General features: G+C 44.2%; 1 protein-coding gene across 1 annotated transcript in view; it reads left to right on the top strand.

Moving 5' to 3' along the window:
• GIPC2 (GIPC PDZ domain containing family member 2) overlaps positions 1-16,487 on the top strand; it is a 41,608-nt gene continuing 25,121 nt past the window's right edge. The window contains exon 1 of the mRNA XM_001380910.4: positions 1-402. Coding sequence (XP_001380947.2) covers positions 208-402 — 195 coding nt within the window. The 5' untranslated portion in view covers positions 1-207. The remainder of the gene's footprint in view (positions 403-16,487) is intronic.

Below are 16,487 nucleotides of genomic sequence, written 5' to 3'. Positions count from 1 at the left end.
GCTCTGCCACATCCACTTTCCTCAAGTGTCCCAGGGGCTGGGCGGGGCTGGAGGCTCCCAAGGGCAGGGGGAGTTTCCGCCTCCAGGAAGGCCTCCGGGCTGGAGTGGGGCCTCCACTGGCCCACGCCCACTTCCCTGCCACCTTCGCCCTCGGGGAGGGCTGGGCTGGGCCGAAGTTCACCGGGACTGCCAAGACTGCCCGTCGCCATGCCGCTGGGGCTGCGGACCAAGAAGAAGGGCCGGTCCCGGGAGCCCGAGCCCGGAGCTGTCCAGCACAGGCCGCCACTGGTGTTCTCCGCGCAGCTGGCCCACGGCAGCGCCACGGCCAGGGTGGAGGGCTTCTCCAGCATCCGAGAGCTCTACGCCAAGCTCGGCCTGGCGTTCGGCATCGCGGCCTCCGAGGTAGGCAGGGCAGGGCCTCCCGGACGCGGGCAAGGCCTTGGTAAGGCCGTGCCTCAGTTTCCTCCCCTGGGGGCGGGGCCGAGGGAGTCTGCCTCAGACACCTGCTGGCCGGGGGAGCCTCCCGGGAAAGGGGCCCCTCCCCCTCCCAGCTCTCGGTAGCCATTTTCCAGATGAGGAAACTGAGGCTCCCCGAGGGTCTGCCATCTGCCGGGGCTCTTGACTTCTTCTCCCCTTGGCCCCATGTCCGGTGGACTGCAGGGGAGCTGCAGGGGCTGCTGGGAGGTTGGGGAGGGCAGGCTCTGGAAGAATGGAGGGCCCCAAAGGGGACTCTGGCTGTGAGCCGCTTCTAAGTGAGAGGTCCTGGGTTCGAGTTCCACCTCGGATACAGACCGAGCGCCACTGCTCTGCCTCCTTGTCCTCCGCCCCAGGGAAAGCCAAGGAGGGAGGCTGGCCTGGGGGGCAGGGCTGCGGGCTGCCAAGGAGCTTCTCCCCTGGCGCAGAGGCATTCCCGGACCAGAGTTCGAATCCTCTGGCCTGGCTGCCCTGGGGCTTTCCTCAAGGCTGAGACCAAAGGGACCGAGGAGCACCCTGGGAGGCTTCCTGGCCCTGGCCTAGTGCCTAGAGAGGGCCACTCTGGGCCAGCGCCTTCCGCCCGCCCTCGGAGCCTCACTTCCTCCCTGCTCTTTCCTTCCTGGAAGAGAGCTGCCCGGAGAGGAATCCTCTTGGGCTGGCCCCGCCCCCTCCAGCCGGAGCTTCCTCCCCAGGGCCGCGCTTCCGCTAGGGCGCCGCCCGGCGTGCTGGCCCAGGGTTCGAGCAGCCGCTCCCAGCTGAGCTCCGCGGGCTTCCCCTTCCCTTGGCTCCGTGCTCCCGGGGCACCTGGGCCTCAGTTTACCCCTCTGTCAGCAGGGAGGCAGGACCACATGGGGATCCCAGGAGCCGCCAGGGCCCCAGAGAGGCCGCTCGGGCCCACCATGGGGGAAAGTCTCGAGCCAGGCAGGCCGAGAAGAGCCCTGCGGGTGACTCGGGGCCTGCCGCGCCTCCTCCTCCTCTCCAGGCCCCGAGCCGCCCTTTTCCCTTGCTTGGAGCTCACCACGGCGCAGACCCTGCAGGACGAATGCCCGAGGAAGACCTCAAGAGGAAGAGCGGGGAGCCTGGGGGCGGGAGGGAGCAGCTGGGGAAAAGGGGAGAAACGGGGCTCAAGTAGCCCCGGGTCCCTCTGCCCCCTCCTCCCGGGTCTGTCGCTTGCTTCCCCCATCCCTGCGCCGCTGTGGCACCGGTCCCCTTCCTCCTCTGGAGGCCCACTCCCCCCTTCCTTCTAGAGCCGGGGTTCTCTCTTCATTGTTTCCGGGGGTTCTCAAATCAAGCCTCTCCTCAGGCAGAGCTTGTTCGGTTCCTTTTCTCCAGTCACCCTGGGGGGCCAAGGCTGTGCGCAGTTCAGAACTCTTGGGACCGGATTCCCAACTGCTCTCTCCAAGGCTCGGAGCCCTTCGCAGCTCCACCAACAATGTATGAGTGTCCCTCCACCATTCATCATATTGCCTTTGGCCCTCTGAACCCATGGGATAGGCGTGAGGGGAGAGCAGTGACTTTGACGGGCATTTCTCTAATCAGAGGAATTCTCCGTCCAAAAACTGCTCCTGTCTGCTGGCCATTTAGCCCTTAGGGAAGGGAGACAAGCTGCTCCACACCCTTTATTCAATTTGTTCCCATTAAAATACTCCACTAACTCCCTCCCTCCTCCTTTCCCCTTTAGAGAAGACCCCTGTGCACGTGCACACACACACACACACACACACACACACTTTATTCCTTAAAAAAGAACCCTAACTTCTGTCCCACTAACAACTCTAAGACAGATGGGCAAGGGCTAGGCAATGGGGGTCAAGTGACTTGTCCAGGGTCACACAGCCAGGAAGTGTCTGGGGCCAGATTGGAACCCAGGACCTCCTGACTCCAGGCCTGTTTCTCCATCCACTGAGCCACCTAGCTGTCCCTATACAAAGGGGGGCCAGTTCCCCGTCCCTCAGAGCATCGGAGCGCCAGATATAAAACCGAACCCTAACCCTAACCGGGCAGCCGTAGACACAGTGTGGAATCCCCTGTGAGACGCCTCGTTCTCCTTCAGTTACTCTCAGAACAAGGCGCCACACAAAGGATGACGTCACCGGAAGTCGTGCTGCACGTGAGCGATGCCACCACAAAGGGTGCTCCTCTCACTGACCACCAATGAAGGAGGAGCCCCTTCCCTCAGGGGGCCGCAGCATGGCAGTGGCAGGGCCTTGGCCCACTTGGGGGAAGGGCAGCGGAGAGTGGCTTTGTGGCCACATTGGTGGTTCCAAGGGGTTTCCAGATTGGCTCTTCCTCTTTATTCTGGAGCTGACTCGGCCTCTAGCCCAGAGCCCCAGAGCAGAAAGGCAAGAGGGCAGGAGAAAGGGCTCACATTGCATTCATCCCCACCGTGCTCCCTCCCACCCTCCCCCACCCATGTGCTTGTCCCAGGCTGGTCATCTCCGGCCTGAGGCAGCCCCTGCCCACCCTCGGCCTTTCCCCCCACTCTCAGGCAGCTGGAGACGCTCCCAAAGGTGCTGCCCTCACTCATACTCTCTGGCCCCATCAGCTGGCTCCGAGTCCTCGATTACTAAGGGCCCTGCTGTTCTTTCTTCGGGGCCTCACTCACACCCGGGTTCTACTTGTTGCCTTCCAATGGGGTGACCTCAGCTCCACCCACCCCCACTCTCTGCTCCGTCCCATCTCGTTCATTCTTAGACTTCCACATGGCTTGTTAGGAGTCCTTCGAGGAGGGGAGGGAGCCCAGCACCTCTCCTGCACAATGGCCCTCCCTGGTAAGAGGCTCTCCTGAGCCCAAGCCCAAATCAGCCCTCCTGCTATTTGTGCCCTCCACTCTGGGTTCTAGAGCCCAACAGAACCTTTGGAATTGAGCCCTCTTCTCTGTGACAGCCTTTCCGGTCCTCCAGGAGAGTGACTGATAGTTTTCTCTCAGTCTCTTCCTTCATCCAGCCCGAGAGGGCAGGGGCCTCTTTGGCATGGCACACGGCATCCCAGAAATGAGTCAATGGAGGGAGAGCCTGGTGGGACTACAGCTCACGGCGTTGGCGCTGAGCCCCTGCTCTCCTTTTCCTTCCTTTATTTTAAAGCATTTCCCCATGGTTCCAGGATTCGTGTTCTCTTTCCCCTCTTCCCTCCTCCCTCCCTGAGCCAACAAGCAACTCCACTGGGTCACGCATGTATTATCACGCAATACTTCTTTCCATATTATTCATTTTTCTAATAGAGCAGTCAGCCTTAAAACCACAAACCCCTGATCCTGAGCCCAGATAACAAGAGATGTCGCATGTTTTCCTTCTGCATTTCCGCTCCCACAGTTCTTCCTTTGGATGTGGATACAGTCTTTCTCCTAAGTCCTTCCAAATTGTTGAGGGTCACTGCATGGCTGCTAGTAGAGAAGTCCATTACGTTCAATCATGCCACAGTGTATCCGTCTCTGTGTATGATGTTCTCCTGGCTCTGCTCCTCTCGCTCTGCATCACTTCCTGGAGGTCGTCCCAGTTCACATGGAATCCCTCCAGTTCATCATTCCTTTGAGCACAATAGTATTCCATCACCAACATATACCACAGTTTGTTCAGTCATTCCCCAATTGAAGGGCATCCCCTCATTTTCCAATTTTTGGCCACCACAAAGAGCGCAGCCATGAATATTCTTGTACAAGTCTTTTTCCTTATTATCTCTTTGGGGTACAAACCCAGCAGTGCTATGGCTGGATCAAAGGGCAGACATTCTTTTATCGCCCTTTGGGCATAGTTCCAAATTGCCTTCTAGAATGGTTGGATCAATTTACAACTCCACCAGCAATGCATTAATGTCCCTGCTTTGCCACATCCCCTCCAGCATTCATTACTTTCCTTTGCTGTCATGTTAGCCAATCTGCTAGGTGTGAGGTGATACCTCAGAGTTGTTTTGATTTGCATCTCTCTGATTATAAGAGATGTAGAGCACTTTTTCATGTGCTTATTAATAGTTTTGATTTCTTTGGCTGAAAACTGCCTGTTCATGTCCCTTGCCCGTTTATCAACTGGAGAATGGCTTGGTTTTTTGTTCAATTGATTTAGCTCTTTGTAAATTTGAGTCATTAGACCTTTGTCAGAGGTTTTTGTTATGAAGATTATTTCCCAATTTGTTGCTTCCCTTCTAATTTTAGTTACATTGGTTTTGTTTGTACAGCAACTTTTTAATTTGATGTAGTCAAAATTATTTATTTTACATTTTGTGACTCTTTCAATGTCTTGCTTGGTTTTAGGATCTTTCCCTTCCCACAGATCTGACAAGAACACTATTCTGTGCTCACCTAATTTACTTATAGTTTCCTTCTTTATGTTCAGGTCATTCACCCATTCTGAGTTTATCTTGGTGTACGGTGTGAGATATTGATCCAAACCTAATCTCTCCCACACTGTCTTCCAATTTTCCCAGCAGTTTTTATCAAATAGTGAATTTTGGTCCCAAAAGCTGGGATCTTTGGGTTTGTCATAGACTGTCTTGCTGAGGTCACTTACCCCAAGTCTATTCCACTGATCCGCCTCTCTGTCTCTTAGCCAGTACCAACTTGTTTTGATGACCACTGCTTTATAGTATAGTTTGAGATCTGGGACTGCAAGACCCCCTTCTTTGTATTTTTTTTCATGATTTCCCTGGATATCCTTGATCTTTTGTTCTTCCAAATGAACTTTGTTATGGTTTTCTCTAATTCAATAAAAAAGTTTTTTGGTCGTTCAATCAGTATGGCACTAAATAGATAGATATGTTTGGGTAGGATTGTCATTTTTATTATGTTAGCTCATCCCACCCATGAGCAATCGATGTTTTTCCAATTGTTTAGATCTAGGTTTAGCTGTGTGGAAAGTGCTTTGTAATTGTGTTCATATAGTTCCTGTTTGTCTCAGCAGACAGATTCCTAAGTATTTTATATTGTCTAGGATGATTTTAAATGGAATTTCTCTTTCTAATTCTTGCTGCTGAGCTGTGTTGGAGATATATAGACATGCTGATGACTTATGTGGGTTTATTTTGTATCCTGCAACTTTGCTAAAGTTGTTGATTATTTCGACTAGCTTTTTAGTTGATTCTCTAGGATTGCTTATGTAAACAATCATATCAATTGCAAAGAGTGACAGCTTGGTTTCCTTATTGCCAATTTTAATACCTTCAATTTCTTTTTCTTCTCTAATTGCTACTGCTAGTGTTTCTAATACAATGTTAAACAATAGGGGTGATAATGGGCTTCCTTGTTTCACTCCTGATCTTATTGGAAAGGCTTCTAGTTTATCCCCATTGCAGATGATGTTAGCCGATGGTTTTAGATATATACTGTTTATTATTTTTAGGAAAGGCCCTTCTATTCCTATGCTTTCTAGTGTTTTTAATAGGAATGGGTGTTGTATTTTATCAAAGGCTTTTTCTGCATCTATTGAGATAATCATGTGGTTCTTGCTAGTTTGCTTGTTGATGTGGTCAATTATGTGGATGGTTTTCCTAATGTTGAACCAGCCCTGCATCCCTGGTATAAATCCTACTTGATCATGGTGGATGACCCTTCTGATCACTTGCTGGATTCTTTTTGCTAGTATCCTATTTAAGATTTTTGCATCTATATTCATTAGGGAGATTGGTCTGTAGTTTTCTTTCTCTGTTTTTGACACTGCCTGGTTTTGGAATCAGTACCATGTTTGTGTCGTAAAAGGAGTTTGGTAGAACTCCCTCTTTGCTTATTCTGTCAAATAGTTTGTATAGTATTGGGGTTAGCTGTTCTTTGAATGTATGATAGAATTCACTGGTGAATCCATCAGGCCCTGGGGATTTTTTTCTTAGTGTAAAAATTAAATTAGTCTAATAAAAATATTATATTTAAAAGAGGTTTATTAAAGATTATTAGAAATTGTGAATCTTGAAATTTCTCAGACTTGTGAATGTTAAAAAATTCCCCATTGGGGAATTCTCCCTTGGGACAACTCCCTATTAGGGACCATTCCCCATCTAAAATGTGAGAACTCTACTTAGATCAGAAATGGGAAGGCCTCTACTCCACCCGTACTTAAGACTGCTTTAGAGGAGAAAAATCCTTGCTGAACAATGAAAAGTACTTAAACCGGTACCTAAGCCATGCCTATTTTTAGAAAGGGGTGCTAAGTACCCATAAGGGTCAGGCAACTTGTGAACTTGCAAGGAGCAAAGAGGTGAAAACTTACTCAGAGCTTTCCTGATGTGAATTACTCAGAAGTTTTAGTCTACCCAGAAAAGGTGAGAGCAAGATGTGAATTAAGAAGGTGATAACAAAATGTGAATTCAGAATGGCCAGTCCTTCCTTTGGAAAACGTCTACTGTGATTGGTAAGGACTTAGGGGAGGTGACATAGGAGAAATTGCCCTTTAAAAGGAGACAAAAAACTCTCTCTGAAAACAGTCAGCTGGGAAAGGCTGCCTTGAAGGGTCTCTCTCGAGACTCTCTCGGGAACATTTCAGATTCAGGACTGAGCTGGTGAAGTCAGCTGAGATGGAGCTGGCCTGGTGTCACTAGAATCCTTGCTTGGACAGATCTTGTGGTGAGTGATTAAGGACTGACTGATCTTTTCTCTTAGGGCTTAGGCCTGGGTTGGCCAAGGCTGCCCTGGGCTGGCCTATCCTTTTCTCATTATTCCCTTTTTCTCTCTCTTTCTCTCTTTCTTTAATTCCTCATTTGTATGAATTAAAATCTCTATAAAACCAAGTTAACTTGGGTATATTTCATAATTGGGAATATTTCCCTGGTGACCACCTTATATTTGATTTAAAACAAGACACTGGTGAAAACATATTTTCTGTGGTCACAATTTACTCACCCACTCTTATATCTACTACAATTTATATCTTCCACTATTTTACTCACTACAGTTTACAACCTCAACCATTTTAACTCTTACAATTTATACCTCAACTCTTTTAAATCTTACAGTTTATGGCTGACCACGAAATTGGTGAGAAAACCCTCAAAAAGTTTCTGTGAAATCTCTTTCCTTTCCTTTCTCTCTTTATTACTTGCTCTATCAGTCGGTTTTGTTTTATTTTTAAACTTGGCTTCAAAAATACAGCTGCAAGAACGGGTGAGTAAAAAACCTTTTTGATTCTCCTTAAATCAAGCTGTTTTAGATCTTAGCAACAGGGCCCTAAGGTCCTGGCTAGCAACTGCCTAAATTAGGACTAGAAAAACCTGGGAAAGCTTTTTGGCCTTGTCCTGCTTCCCACGTGTTTACTTTAGAAATATGGAGTTACAGACAGTTCAGAACTTAGTTAACAACTGGCGTTTCAGTAAATACTTTGTTCTTTTCTTAGTACAAGCATTGGTCTGCAGCTTACTTAACAGCTGGCTCATCAGCCCCATGACCAATCTTATAAATACAGCATTCCTTGTCTCTCTGAAAGGGCTCATCCCATGGAACTTATGGCAAAATCTAATTGACATACTACTTTCCCCTGAGTTTTTGATTGTTGTACTTTTAATATTGTATTTCCTTGAAGAACTCACTTCTCAGTCAAACCAACCAATTGCTCCCTCTAATATTCAACAAATTGAAGAACTAAATACTCCACAGGAGCTTATAGAGGAAAGTCAGGGAGAGATCGTAGCTTTTATAAGAAGCATTAACAGAGAGTTAAGAACATTATCAGAATCTCTGTCCCACCTTGCTCTGGACAATAACCCTCTTAACGAATCCACCCCTCCCCCTGCCCCTTGGGCCTCAGAAAACCCACCCGCTCCTCCCACTGCTCATGCTTCCAACCCCACACAATCAACTCTAAGTACATACCCCACCCATGCTACTGATCCCAATGCCTCCACTTCACACCTCACTGATTCCTCCAATCCAAACACCTCTGTATCCTTTCACACTTCTTCCTTGGCTCCTCCTTCTCACCCTACACAATCCACTTTAAGTTCACATTCCAACTTAAATTCACACTCTACCTCTGATTTTTCTGGCACTATGGGACAACAACAAACCCTTCCCTTTAATGTGCCCAACTCTTCTATTTCTAATACTTACCCAACTGAGAATGGAGCAAGAAGCCTAGAAACAGGAGTACCAAATAATTCAGATAGCTTATTTCCTTTAAGGGAAGTACCCACTTTTAATAAAAATGGAAACTTGGTATCTGTGAGACATCATACACCTTTTAGCCCTGAGGATTTAAAAAAATTGAAGGAAGATATGCCATCATTTGAGGATGAACCAATATTAATTATAAAAAAATTAGAGAATATATTCAGAACTTTTGACCCTACTTGATTGGATGTTGGGAATTTATTAGAAGCATTATTAAAAAAGAGAGAGAAAAATAATATCATTTCTCTGGCTAATGAAAAGCGAGGTAAAAAAGGAAGTTATTGGCCAACTGAAGATCCACATTGGAACCCCAATGTTGAACTAGATCACACAAAACTAAACCAGGCCAGAGAAGCATTATTGACAGCCATGAGAGCTTGCTCTGATAGACCTGAAAAATGGTCAAAATTTGAAAGAACCCGACAAGATATTGATGAAACACCCTCCCAGTTTATGGACAGACTTATTGACATAGGGAATACATATATGGACCTCGATTTATCCAGATGAAGAGACATTAGACAAATACGTAGGCAATTTGTTAAGAATTGTTGTTCAGTGGTAAAAGACTACTTTAGAACTGGCTGTCCTAATTGGGACTCTATGGACCTCGAAGAACTGAGGAGAGTAGCAACCTATGTTTATAAAGGTCATGTAAAAAGACTGAGGAAGATGATACATCAGTGGAAGATTTAAAAAAGAAAGAAATTGATATATTAAAGAGACAATTGAAAAATAAGGGAGAGACTATAACCCCTTTGCGGGAATTCACAAATAAATCAGTAACCTGCCACTTCTGTGAGAAGAAGGGCCACAAAATGATGGAATGTTGAACCTTTCTTAAGATGATTGGAAGGAATACACAGTTTAATAATAGCTTTAGAAATAATAACTATAGAAATGAAAATAATGGTCATAGAAACCAGAATTTTAGAAATTTTAGAAATTATAATAATGACTATGGAAATAACTATAATTGTAGGTTCTCTCTGAGGTGAGAGAAGCCACAAGGTAGGAAGATAGAGACAGGATAGAAGTTTTGATACCACGAGGGAAGTGACGGAGTCCTAATAGAGATATGAGGTGTTCAGGATGAGTCTTTATTAATTATCAATGAGCCACAGCTAAGCTCTGATCAAAGGACCAATTCTGTAGGCTTTTCCAGTCCTGAGATCCATACCACGCAGGTCAGAGAGGGGAATGGAGAAAGATTAAAGATGGAGCTTGGCCAGAGGCCAAGCTCCTGCAAGGACAGCCATCAGGTAGCCTGAAAGAGAAGGAGAGCAGAGAGAGAGAGCAGAGGGCAGAGAGCAGAGAGGGAGAAGGCGGAGCCTGCTGGGCTAGATATAGTTTTTGATATGCAAATATACACAGTACATAGGGATGACCCTCATTGGTCAATGACAAGGCGCAGGTGTGGTTTCTCTTAACCAGGTGAGAACAAAGAAACCTGTTTTCCCGCCTAACCTGGGAGAAGCTGGGGTCAAGGGTCAGAGGCCTTCCCAGCCATGAGCACTACTGAGCATGCCCAAGACTGACTGTTCCCCTTGCCCCTAGTTAGGAGTGGGCTGCTACAATAATGAATATAGAAATAAGAACTTTAGGAACCAAAATTATAGAAACAGGAATTGAGAAAATAATGACAATGCTCCAAATGAAGGAAATGATAATACTCAACAACAATATATGAGAAATGGTGCTCGTCCAAAAAATACTTGAGGTGCTAATGACCCTCAGAGAGGTGCCCTTCAGGAGGGTGCCCAGGGAACTTCCCAAATATAATGAAGGTGATTCTTGTTAGACTCTATTGATTTTGTTGATATTAATTAACCTTTTTCAGTTTTGTCTCCACTCCAAATAGTAGGAAAGAATGAACAAAGAACTTAAAACTATGATTGGCAAATTATGCACTGAGACACATTTAAAATGGCCTGAAATTCTCCCTCTGGCCCTATTTTATCTTAGAAGCAGGCCTAGAGGAGACTTACATATTTCACCATTTGAGATGCTTTTTGGACATCCGCCTATACAGGCTAAGCCTTTCTCCCCGGCTTATACATCGCTATTAGGGGGAGATATTACTATTGCTTCCTATATACAGGAGTGACAGCACAAACTACGTGAACTTCATGAATCCGGAGCTGCAGTACAAGCTGGACCATTAGACTTTTCTCTGCATGACCTGAACCCAGGAGATAAAGTTTATATCAAGAATTTCAAGCGAACTGGAGCAACTCAACCTTCATGGGAAGGACCATTCCAAATATTATTAACTACTCCAACATCTATAAAGATTGGAGAAAGAGACTCTTGGATTCACTGCTCACATGTGAAGAAAGCATCTTCTGCTGAGACTGATTGACTCTATCCTATCATATGAATTGGAGATAATAATCCATAGACAAATGGATGCTCTTTTTTGAGAACACATTGAATTACTGATTTTCCCTTATTTTTATTATTTCTTTTCTTTATTTTGATTAGAATATTTGATTTTTTCTCATTTCTTGTACTAAAGGTACACATAATTAATATTAATATAATACTTTTTTGCAGTAATATTAGTTTAATACATATATATTCTTGCTATAATGTCAATGCAAACCCAAAAGCTTTAAACTATGGGAACCTGCCATTTATTGATAAAATATTATAGGACTGTGATTAATGTTTATGTATGATTCCAGAAAATGGGATAAAAAACAAGGAGCACAACTTAACCTGAAAAGTGCCAAAAAAAAGAGCACACAGGAAATAATAATGTGAGACTTGAGGTTGCGATGCTTGGCATACGTTAAGTCGTAGGACTTCCTTGTATCTACACTCTTTGCAAAGTACTCATACAAGTACAAAGTTTAACTATCATGCTGGCTCCCTATATCCCTGAGAATGACAAAAAGGTCAGACGAGGGAATAACATTTCACCATCAAAATAGAATTCTAGTTACTTTTCTTCTTATATTATGGCAACTTCCTGTAGTCTTGGCTACAAATGGCTAAATGAAATAAAGAAAACACAAATAAGAAAACCACGTGCCCAGGGCTGATTAGCCCATTCAAAATCCCCACAGTTAGCTTACTTACTACATCATTGCAATGGAAGAGGACAAAGTAGGCATTGCTGCCAGTAAAATACTCCTTGTAATCTCACTCAGGTGGAGATTCAGGTGAGATTATAGGGAATTCTGAGAAATACCAAGGACTTCTGGGAATTGAAGGCTAGGGTTCAAATCTCCATTTTATGTTAGGGAATTCTTTGATGGCTTATTCAATTTCTTTTTCTGATATGGGATTATTTAAGAATTCTATTTCTTCTGTTAATCTAGGCAATTAACATTTTTTAAGTATTCATCCATATCACCTAGATTGGCATATTTATTGCCATATAATTGGACATAATTATTTTTAATGATTGCCTTCATTTTGTCTTCATTGTAGGTGAGGTCTCCATTTTCATCTATAATACTGTTAATTTTGTTTTCTTCTTTCCTTTTTTTATTAGATTGATCAGTACTTTGTCTATTTTGTTTGTTTTTTCCCCAAAATACCAGCTTCTAGTCTTATTTATTTATTCTATACTTCTTTCACTTTTGATTTTGTTAATTTCTCCCTTAATTTTTAGAATCTCTAATTTAGTTTTCATCTGGGGATTTTTGATTTGTTTGCTTTCAAGTTTTTTGATTTGCATGTTCAATTCATTGACCTCTGCCCTTCCTAATTTGTTAATATATTAATTCAAGGATATAAATTTCCTCCTGAGTACTGCTTTGGCTGTTTCCCATAGATTTTGAAAGGATGTCTCATTATTGTCATTTTCTTCAATGAAATTATTGTTTATATGTTCTATAATATATATATATATATTATATTATATATAATATATATATTATATAATATATATATGTTGTTATATATATATGTTATATAATTATTTGTTCTCTAACCAATTTTGGAGAATCATATTATTTAATTTCCAATTAATTTTTGATTTGGCTCTCTATGTACCCTTACTAATTATTATTTTTTTGCATTATGATCTGAAAATGTTGCTTTTCTTACTTCTGCTTTTCTGCATTTGTTTGCTGTTTTTATGCCTATGTTTTTATGTTTAGCATATGTTCAATCTTTGTGAAGGTATCATGTGCTGCTGAAAAGAAGGGGTATTCCTTTTTTGTCCCTATTTGTTTTTCTCCATATATCTATTAACTCTAATTTTTTCAATTTTTTCAAGATTTCATCCATATCTCTTACCTCTTTCTTATTTATTTTCTTATTTTATTTTTTGATTTGATTTATCTAAATTTGATAGTGGTAAGTTCAAGTCTCCCACTAGTATAGTTTTACTATCTATTTCCTCCTTCAACTCCACTGATTTCTCCTTTAGAAATTTGGATGCTATACCATTTGGTGCATACATGTTGATTCCTGATATTTCCTCATTGTCTATACTGCCTTTTATAAGGATGTAGTTACCTTACCTAACCCTTTTAATCAGGTCTATTTTGACTTTGGCATTGTCAGATATAATGATTGCAACTCCTGCCTTCTTTCTATCAGTTGAGGCCCAATAGGTTTTGCTCCAACCTTTAATTCTAATCTTGTGAGTATCTACCTGCCTCAGGTGTGCTTCTTGTAGACAACATATGGTAGGATTTTGGATTCTAATCCACTCTCCTATTTGTTTTTATTTTATGGGTGAGTTCATCCCATTCCCATTCAAAGTTATGATCGTCATTTGTGTATTCCCCAGCATTTTAATATCCTCTCCTAGTTCTGTCCTTTCTTCTTTTGCTATATCCTTTTAAAACAGTGGTTTGCTTTTGATCAGTCCCCCTAATCCCTGTCCTTAATAAGTTCCCCTTTCTTCCCCCTCCCTTTTTCCCTTATTTTTTTAGAGTCTGTTACGTTCCCCCCCCTTCCCTCCATTTTTGTACTATCTACCTCCCTACCCCCCTAAATTTTCCCATCTTACTTTCCCTGTAGGGTAAGATACAATTCAAGACCCCAATGGATCTAGATACTCTTCCCTCTCAGAATTGATTTCACTGAAAGTAAGGTTTAAGTATTACCTATAAGCACTCTCTTCCTCTCCTTCTGTTAAGAGTATTCTTCCCCTCCCCTTCCCATACATATCTTTGTGTGATAAAGTTTATCCTCTTTATTTTTTTCTTCAATTATCTCTTGGTGCCATCTTTGATTCCCCCCTCCCTTTTTTGCACATCATCTTATAGCACTTATTACCCCAATCTCTTCCTGTAAATGATTCTTCAAATTACTATAATAGTGAACATAATTTTTGAGAGTTACAAATAACATTTCCCCCATGTACTAATATAAATAATTTGATCTTATTGAAGCCCTTAAAGAAGAAAGTTTGAATAAAAAACATTTCCTTTTTTCCCTCCCTTTCTTATTTATGTTTTCATGTTTCTCTTGATCTTTGTGTTTGAATATCAAAATTTCCACTTAGTTCTGGTCTTTTCTTTCCAAATACTTGGAAATCTTCTTTTTTGTTGAATTCCCATACTTTCCCCTGGAAGTATATAGTCAGTTTTGATGGATAGATGATCTTTGGTTGAAGACCCAATTCCCTTGCCTTTCTGGATTCAATATTCCAAGCCTTGCGGTCCTTTAGTGTGGAAGCTGCCAGATCTTGTGTAATTCTGATTGGTGCTCTTTGATATCTGAATTGTCTCTTTTTGGCTTCTTGCAAAATTTTCTCCTTAGCTTGGAAGCTCTTGAATTTGGCAATTACATTCCTGAGTTGTCTGTTGAGGATTTAGTGTAGAGGGTGTTCTATGAATTCTTTCAATGTCTATCTCCCTCCCCCCCCCCCCCCAATTCATGAACACCAGGGCTGTTTTCTTGGATAATTTCTTTTAGTATAATATCAAGATTTCTGTTTATTTCTGGCTTTTCAGGTAGATCAGTGATTCTCAAATTGTCTCATTTGTGCTCTGTTTTCCTGATTCGTCATCTTTTCAGTGAGATATTTTATGTTTTCTTCTATTTTGTTAGTCTTTTGACTTTGCTTTATTAATTCTTGCTGTTTTGCAAGATCATTGGCTTCCAATTCCTAATTTTGGTCTATAAAGACTAGTTTTCCTTTTTGGTTTGGTCTATCCTGCTTTTTGTGGCTTCCAGTTGTTTCTCCAATTGGGAGTTCTTGTCCTTTAAACTGTTATTTTCTTTTTGATCTATTTCCCACTTCTTGCCAGAAGGCTTCCATCTTTTTGATAAGCTCTAATTTAAATTCTTCAAGAGCTTGTGGACCAATTTCCATTTGTTTTGGGAAGATTTTGGTGCATTTATTTGTATTTCCGCTTCTATTTCCTCTGTAGTCTGGGTTTTTCCTCTGTAAAAATTATCCAGGGTCAACCCCTTCTTGTTTTTCTTGGTGGAGGGAGGTTGTTGTTCTTGAGCACTGTTTGCCACCACTATGGTGGTTTTTCCTTCCCTTTTTAGACAGAAATCTGAGTGAGATGGGCAGGCTCTCTGTGTATGGAGCTAAGGAGCAAGGCTTTTGGCGGAGGCCAGCTCTCCAGTCTCTGCAGGTTCTGCTGTTTGCTGCCCCTCTCTGTGCTATCTCTCTGCTGGCACCCATGGTCTGTGCTCCTCAGCCTGCTGGGGCCTCAGGTCTAGCTGCTTTCAGGGTTAGGTCTTTGGTGGTCTCAGTCAGCTGTCAAGGACCCAGAGGTGCACCTCAGTCACTCTAGCAGTGCCCCTTGCTCACTTGCTGGCTCTGGCTCTGACTCTGTAGGTGGGGTGGGGGAGGATGGATCAGCTCGCGTTTTGGTGGGAGCTTTTTCACCCCCTTATAATGTGATAATGCCCAGATCCCACATACCTTCAGTGCTGCACCCTACTGTAGAGTCCCTTCGTTTTTATGAAGTTGGTTTTTCTGGCTGTTTGAGGTAGTTTATATCGGTGGTTCCTGAGGAGAGGAAAAGTCCCGCGTCTAGACTGCTGCCATGCTTACCCGGAAGTCCCCCCTTCTATTCTTAAAAGCGGTTGAGGACCGAAAGTTCTTTTATTTTTGTGAGTTATAGGCGGGATCCCGATGGTAAATGTTTAACAACAGGTTCTCTGGAAGAAAGTCCTCAGACACATTGACGTTTAGTCTGTGTTGTCGCCATCACTTTCTTAAGTCTAAACTGCCAACCAAGTTGTACATTTGCCGAGTTGTAGCTGTGCTGACTTCAGAGGCCTCAAAGCTGGAATGTGGCCCTCCGGAGGAGAGGGACGCCCCCCCCCACCCCGGGGACAGCTGGGGATATCCCCTGTCCTGGAGAGCGCCGACTGTGTCAATGTAATCAAAATGACGATCCGCACTGCAAGTAGCATCAAGTGCAGTTTTACGCGATACTGACTCCATTTCTGAGGCCAAAGAACGGCCCCACTTTCATCCTGGCCAGCCTCTCGGTCGTTATTGACTTGATCCAAGATGGCTGGCCGCTTTTGTCTTCCCTCCACTGGGGGGAGGGACAAATGAGCCTTCCTCCAGAGGTGTGCTTGGAAAGGGGAGGAGCCTTTCAAAGGGGGGCGTGGGGTGGGTCTGCCATGGGAGCTGGGGGTCCCTGGCGTGTTGGTCAGGGAGTGGTCTGAGACCAAGAGAACGCCAGCCCCAAGCTTTGGAGCAGAGGGGGGACTTTTTCTCCTTCCAGATTCCTGGAAACGTTACTCCAGGAGATTCCCAAGGCCTTGGGGTGCCCCAGTCAGTGGGCAGAGCATGCTTGGAGAGAATGAGGGTCCAATGGCCCAAGATTCTGCCCTTTTGTGTGTGACGCAGCTTCCATGCCCGCTCGCGTGGTGCCCTTTGCGGCGGGGGGGTCAGGCCTCCGTGACGGTCAGACCCTTCGTTTCCCGTGCCGGGGGAGATGCGGCAGAGACTAGACTAGTCCAAAAAGCGTGGCACCCGAGCTTTGTCCTG

This window comes from Monodelphis domestica, chromosome 2, assembly GCF_027887165.1.
Source record: "Monodelphis domestica isolate mMonDom1 chromosome 2, mMonDom1.pri, whole genome shotgun sequence".
Classification (NCBI taxonomy): Eukaryota; Metazoa; Chordata; class Mammalia; order Didelphimorphia; family Didelphidae; genus Monodelphis; species Monodelphis domestica.
This window is presented reverse-complemented; position numbering and strand designations above follow the sequence as displayed.